This window comes from Trichechus manatus, unplaced genomic scaffold, assembly GCF_000243295.1.
Source record: "Trichechus manatus latirostris isolate Lorelei unplaced genomic scaffold, TriManLat1.0 scaffold00279, whole genome shotgun sequence".
In the NCBI taxonomy this organism is placed as follows: domain Eukaryota; kingdom Metazoa; phylum Chordata; class Mammalia; order Sirenia; family Trichechidae; genus Trichechus; species Trichechus manatus.
The window spans coordinates 614,026-621,261 of record NW_004444215.1 but is presented as its reverse complement, the minus strand read 5'-3'; the positions used below and the strand labels follow the sequence as shown (position 1 = coordinate 621,261).

Here is a 7,236-nt window from a genome sequence, read left to right as displayed (position 1 = left end):
TGCCTGCTGGACAATTGCCAGCTGCGTTTCTTCTAATTCCCTGGCCTGGAATGGACCAGAAGTTGCGAGAATCATCATCTCCCGAGTCCAGAGATAACTGCAGAGACTCACTCCTGGCTAGCAGACATACAGACCAATCAACAGGGAGGGGCAGCCTGGGGTGAGCACCCTCCTTGGGAGGCAGACTCTGGATACCTGTGCTAAAGGTCTGCAGCCAATGCTTGAACTACATACGTGTACAAGGAGATGAAGATATTTGGGACATATGTTAGAAAAAGCAGGGATCAGAACCAAGTTGGGGAGTGGCTGGGTGCAAAGGAGCCTGGAAAGAGGAGAGTATTGTAGCAGGTTGCACACCGTCCTGCAGATGGGCTTCTTCAGAGAAGATTATTGCCCAGGCTCCCAGTTCTAAGACACATCCACTGAAGACAATTCAGACTTGAGAAAGCTGAAGCTCCTGGAAGTCCAGCCAGCACAGTCTGGTCTGTCCACAAGCTTGCTGTTATTTGGAATTTGGAGGTGGAGTCCTGGATGTTTGGGCCACGAACCTGGATCAGAGAAGCTTCAGAGAGGTTTCAGGGGGACATGAGGTTAATGCAGATAAATATGGAGACTTACACAGCTCTTCTAGCTTCTGGGGTCAAGACTAAGTCTGGAGACGCAGCTGGGTCCCAGACATTCTGGATTCTCTACAGCAGCTGGCTCTGGGCTGTTTATCCCATCTGACAGGTAATCATCCTCATTGTTCTGCTTCATCTTGGTTTCCAAAACTGTGATCCGCTGCTTGAGCTTCTGCTGGGCCCCTGTGTACTCGGCTAGCAAGCGGGCAAAGCGAGTGTACAAGGTCTCCATGTTGGTTTCCAGCTGCTCTAACTTTTCCTGTACATCTACCTCCATACTGGCCGCCACCTCATTCTCATCCAGCAGCCCCTCCTTCATCAGGATCTCCCGACCCCTCTCCTCCAAGACCTTCTTGGCATCAGGGTACTCAGTCACAGCTTCCATAAGATCATCCTTGGACAAGCAGAAGAGATCTGAGTAACCAAGGCTGCGGATATTGGCAGTGCGTCGATTGCCCATTTTGCTGCCCTTAATGTTAAGGATACTGATCTCTCCAAAGCAGCTCCCAGCTGAGAGCAGGGCATACTGAGTCACGCCATCATCAGCCACAACTGCCAACTTGCCCTCCTTGATTATATACATTTCCTTGCCAATGTCCCCCTTACGGCAAATGTAATCTCCAGGGCTGAAGACCTGAGGACGGAGCTTCAGTACCAATTCCACCAGCAGCCCAGCCTCACAATCATGGAAGATGCGCACTTTCTTGAGTGTGGACAGGTGGACATTGATAGCTATCTCAGCCCTGAGTTTGGCTGGCAGGTTCTTGAGAACTTCTCGCTCATCCACGGTCTTCTTATTAGTCCACAGGTAGTCAAACCACTTGATGACCTTGGCTTCCATCTCCTTGCTGACCTTGTGGAACTGCATGTAGTGTTTGACAGCATCAATCTTGGCTTGAAACTCAGCTCGGGTGGCATTCATGTTGGAGATCATGGAGCCCACATTTCCCACAATGGTGGCAAAGATGAGGACACCGATCAGGAAGTCAAAGATGACAAATAGGTACTCCTCATCCTTTACAGGGGGTGGTGTCTCCCCAATAGTAGTGAGGGTCAGTGTGGACCAGTAAAGGCAGTAGATGTATTCCCTAGCCAGGTAGCCATACTCAGGATCAGTGATGTTGGGGTAAACCCAGGTGTCAACTCCAAAGCCAATGGACTTGGAGATGGCATAATAGATGCAGGCATTCCAGTGGATGATGACCAAAATGTAAAGGACTAGGTTGCTGATGCGGAAGATATTGGGGTAGCTGGTGCGTGTCTCAGTACGGTCAAAGAACTCAAACATGCGAGCAAAGTGCAGTAGGCGGTTGAAGCGTAGCTGAGGGTTGTGGATGCCCACGGCAAAATAGATCAGGTCTGTGGGGATAATGGAAGCGACATCCAGCTTGAACTGCAAGGTGTGAATGTAGTTGTCCCGCAACTTCTTGGGATCTTTGACCAGCAGCCCTTGCTCCAGGAAACCTAGTGGAGATGAAAGCCTTGAGCCTGTCCCTTCCGCTAGACCAAAGTTAAGCAAGGGACAAACTATGTTATCAACTCTCCTTCCCAGAGAGGGGTATATATAGCAGGTCTGGCTGGAAGGGTCCTAGAAACCAACCCAAGGTCCCAACCTCACGAAGCATGAGGTTCAAAGAAGAGTAGGTACCAACTCAAGTTTCAGCCAGATGGTTGAATCCAACATATGTCCAGAGGGCTTCTTGAAAATTGGAATCAGGAGTTTGGACTTGTGTGTCCAGCCTGGGCTTCCCAGTTGCTTGCTCACTCACCTGTGCGCAGTCGGATGAAGATGTCCGCAATGTAGACCATATCTGAGAAGTAGTCCAGCACCAGCCACACCAGGTAGTAGCCTTTCTGTAGGTCACTGAAGCAGGCTCTGCAGGAAGATAGGGCTGGACTTCACCCTCTGAGCCAGCCAAGGCCCCTGGAGGTCCGAAGCTGAGTGTCCACTGTGTGCAGGGCTTGAGATGATCACTGGTGAGTCACTTTCAGCCCAGTTCTAGAGAGACACTTACAAACTTCTACCCCAACCCTTGTCATTACATAGATATCATGACTGGTCAAAAGAAGGAGTGGTTAAACTTTGACTAGTTGGTCACATTTGGAATGAAACCCCAGCCCCCTCCCCTGGCCCAGTCTTTGATGCCTCACTCACAATCCTCCAACCACACTAGGCCGTTCCAAAGCTGGGTCTCTGTACTTGCTGTTCCTTCTGCCTGGAATGCTTCCTTCCACTACCTTCAGGAATCTAAGTAGCTGGCTCTCTTACCATTTAGGTCTCAGGTGAGATATTACCTTCTCCAAGAGGTCTACCCTGCTTTTCCTTTCTCCAGTAGCTGCCTGCCACTAGTCTCTGGAATCATCTTGGTCATTTGTTCCATTTCATGTTTCCAGTCAGTGTCCTCTACTAGCCTGAGAGCTCCAGGAAAACAGAGACCATGTCTGCCTTGTCTACATTATCCCCAGCACTGAGCACAGAGCCTAGCACCCAGTAGGTGCTGAATGAATGACTGAGGTGGGGGCTGGGAAAGCTACTTGTACAGAGTGGCTTTTGAACTGGGCCTGCAAGGAGGAGAAGAATCTTCATAGGTTGAAAATGGGTAAAGGGAGTCTTCTCTAGAGGAAACGGCATGTTATGATCCAAGAGAAGTGAGTGCTGGGACTAAGGTATTCCAGAAGGGGGAGCTAGAGAGAAGGCAGTGCCCAGGTCCAGAGGGCCTTAAAGGTCATGCTTAAGACTTGAACTTTATCCTGTGGGCAATGAGGAGCCATTGAAGGGTTTCAGGGGGGAAATCACATCATCAGATCCCTGTTTCTATCAACTATGCTAGTTGCAAGAGTGGAGAATGCACTGAAGAGGCAAGAGTGCCGCAAAGAATGGATGGAGGGCTGTTGTAGTTGTCCCAGAGAGATGCGGGTGGCTTCACCTAGGACAGTGTTGGTGTGGATGGGGAGGTAGAAGCAGATTACAGGCACTTGGACAACATCTGACATGAAGGCTTGGTGGCATGTTAGATAGAGAGGGAAGATTGAGGGTGACAGGGCAGATGAGGTGCTTTGGCAGGTAGGGAATCCAGGAGGAAGGCTGAGTTGGAGTGAGTTCTGTGTCCACGACTGACACCTGGTGCTTTCGAGCCTAAGGCCTGTGGGCTCAGCTGCTTTGGGCACCCCGTCCTGGGCCTCTGCTTACCTGGCCACCAGTAGGTACCAGTTGTAGAGGACAGGCACGGCAATGACGAAGAGCCAGCGGTAGTACCACTCCCCAGCCGGGTCCAAGACAAATAATTCAAATTTCTTCCTGAGGAGAGAGACAGAGGCCAGGCTTGGGGATCAAGCCCCCCATTGTGGCAGCATCCCTATTCCCAGATCCCAGGGTCTCTGAGAAAGCACTGCTAAGGGGATGTGCAGGATGAGGAGTACTGGGCATCTGAGTAGAGCTTACTTGTGTGAAAGGCATGCCTCTTCCCATCTTGACCCCAACAGACCCTCTGCCTCCCATGCCCTCCAGGGGCCCCTTGTCCAGAGGGTGTGGCAGGGTTCCAAAGTAAAGAGGAGAAGCACCAGGCAAAGAGCTCACGTGCTTCCTGCTCACCCGCTGTTCCTGTTTGGTCGCTGGCCTCCATCCCCCAAAGCATTTTCCCATATGCTGCGTCCTGCCTTGGCAAGAGTCCTTTCCTCCACTGGCCAGACATCTGCGGTTGCCTATTCTTTCCTCAAAGAACAGTCCCCCCAGTTCCATCTTCTCTGCCCCCCCACTCAATAGTTCCAGGCCTTCCCTGCAGCCCCCAACATGGCCTCTTCAAATATCCCACTCGTCACCTACATTGGGACTGGGAGGGGCATAACCTCAACAGTACTCCCTAATAGCACCTCCTCTGCACTTACTGACCACTGAAACAGGGCCTGGGGCTGGCACGCCCTTGGCCAGGCCCCTGCCTGCCCCAGCCCAGCCCTCATTTAGGTGCCCTCACTGCTCAATACATGAGCAGCCAGAGGAGATCTGACAAGGGGCACCTGGGGTGAGAAAAGCCACCAGAGGCACCCATGGCAAGTGGGCCACTGGCTGTTGGGGAGGCTGTGGGCAGGTACAATGGAAATGTTCTGGATTTAAAAACATAGCAGGTCTCCCCTGGCCACCTCTATCCCTGCCATGGCAAGGCTTGGCGTATCCTTCCCAACATGTGGCTGGGGATGGCATTAGAGTGCCCACCCAGCCCTCTGATTGCATGCTTGGGAGCCCTTTGAGCCCAACAGGCTGGACAGCTATACTTGGTGCCCTGGCCCTCGCCGTCCTTGTCGCCTTTGCCATCGCCTTGCTGTGTAGTCACAGCCTGGAGCTCAGGTCCACGGAAACGCTCGAGGAATGAGTCGGGTCTAGCTTCCTCCTCACGGAAATTCTTGTTGGCCCACTCTCGAATGACCCCCACCAGGCGGACGATCCTAAAGGTGAGAGAGAGGGGGAACATGAGCAGAACTGCACTGTTCAGAGAGGATCTGCCTCTGAGAGCTCACTGTGAGGGAGATGGAAGATTGGCAAGGGAGCTTGTAAGCAGGCCATGATTTCCCCAGTGCTAAGAGCTGGGATGGAGACAAGCACTGACGGCAGGGGCTGGGGCTCAGCCAGAAGGGGGAGGTATCCTGGGAAGGCTTCCTGTAGGAGGTGCCATCTCACTTGATTGTGAAGAACAAACAGGAGGTCTCCAGGGCAAGATGAAGGTTGGCTTAAGCGTTTCCCTAAACTTCCTGATGTTCCTAAGAAGCCTACGGCTCTCTGGGATGGAGATCGCAGAGCCCTCTACCTAGGCCCCTCGGCTGAGATGAATTCCTCCTCCTGACGCTGAGACAGGCAAGTCTGAAGGGAAGCCTGCACTGGCCCACTCAGTGCTTGCCTCCCAGGAGCATGGGTAGTTGGCCAGGACAGCACTGACAGTGGTCCCCAGAGGCCCTGGCAGAAAGGCTTAGAGAGACCAAGAGGAGGAGGGTCATGGGAGTCACCCAGATGGGCCCTATTGGTGGGAGCAGGTGGCAGCAGGACAGTGGTGGAACCCACCTGCGGAAGCCACCCCTTCCCTGCTGAGGGGCATCCATCTCCGCCAGCCTCTGCAGTTCTGAGGAGGTGTCATCGTCAGCTGCAGACTGTGGCCTGCAGAGGAAAAAGCAGAGTTGACCAAGGGTTCTGTGGGCATACTTTGTCTGCTATCAGCACTCCCTCCTCCTGGGACATGCCAAGAAAGCCCTGGTCCCCTTAGAAGGTATCCTTGAGCCAAAGATAGTTTGCTCTGTGACAATGAGGCAGAGCTGGAAGGGAGTAGCAGCCTCTGGGCAATCTCTGAAACTACCAACCACCGCAGACTAACCTGTTGCTGGTCCGGCGGTCATCTTTGCCATTGGCCTTGATGGTAGGGGGTGCATGGTGGTTGTGGTTATTGGCTGGGGAGCTCTTCACGCCATTGGATTTTTCTGTCATCCTCCAAGTACGGCCCCAGGAGCCAGGACACTCACCTGCCAGGGAGAGGGCCAAGAAGAAGGCCACAGAGGACATAGACACCCACAGTGCTCAGGTGAGCAGGGATTGAGCAGAGCCAGGGCCAAACTCCCGCACGTACTGCCATGGCAGAAATCAGCATTGCCTGAGTGCCAGGCTCAAAGCATTAAGAAGATGATGATACTCCCCCTGCCCCAACTCTGATAGGTAATTGAAAATTACCACAATGGTGAACTGTAACATGTGTTAAGTGGTCCAACCCAGGTTCTTTTCCTTTACCCCCCCACCCCTGTGAGTATTTTGAAATATCAACTATCAAATCTAAAACAACCAAAAAATAGTTGAACCCATCTCTGGTGCCCCTGCTTTGCAGATGTCTGGCACATGCTTAGGTTGCTGTGCACCTTCCAACTGTCCACTACCCCCAAGCTTGTGCTTCACAGGAGTACATGTTCCTCCCTGGCCCAAAGGAACTGCACCTCCACGCAGATAACCTCCTCAGGTAGGAGTCCCCTCTCTCACCAGATTCTTCAACCAGCTCCAATCACACTCTCCAGCACCGCCTCAATAATGCCCATCATGCTGAGTGTTATGGTTGAATTGTGTACCCCAAAAAGATATGTTAAAGTCCTAACCCCTGTACCTATGAATGTTACTTTGTTTGGAAATAGATGTTTGAAGACGTTATCAGTTGTTAAAGAGGTCATTTTGGAGTAGGGTGGGTCCTAATCCTAATCCCTTCTGAGTGGTGCTTTATAAAAGAGAACAATAGACATGGAAACATACAGGAGGAGGACAGATGCCCTGTGAAGATGTATCTATATGCCAAGGAACACCAAGAAACGCCTAGGGCTACCAGAAACTGAAAAAAAAAAAAAAAAAAAAAAACAAGGAAGGATCTTCCCCCAGAGCAGATGCAGAGAGAGAACACGGCCCCACTGACACTCTGATCTTGAACTCCCAGCCTCCAGAACTGTGAGAGAATAAATTTCTGTCCTTTAAAGCCACCCACCTTGTGGTATTTTGATATGGAAGCCCTAGGGAACTCACACACTGAGGAACAAGAAGGGGCTTGTGGATGGAGCAGGGAGTGAGGTTCGGAAGAGAGCATGGAGGTGGCTGGCTCACATA

At 51.9% G+C, this 7,236-nt stretch overlaps 1 protein-coding gene across 1 annotated transcript; it reads right to left on the bottom strand.

Annotated features, from left to right (window-relative positions):
• Nucleotides 1–433: 433 nt before the first annotated feature.
• CNGA2 (cyclic nucleotide gated channel subunit alpha 2) lies at nt 434–6,092 on the bottom strand. Its single transcript, XM_004390043.1, has 6 exons — nt 5,978–6,092; nt 5,671–5,763; nt 4,890–5,060; nt 3,811–3,918; nt 2,390–2,496; nt 434–2,084 (listed from the first exon to the last, which is right to left on the bottom strand). Exons 1-6 carry the CDS (start codon nt 6,085–6,087, stop codon nt 628–630), a joined length of 2,046 nt encoding a protein of 681 aa, XP_004390100.1. The 5' UTR covers nt 6,088–6,092; the 3' UTR covers nt 434–627.
• Between the last annotated feature and the right edge of the window lie 1,144 nt (nt 6,093–7,236).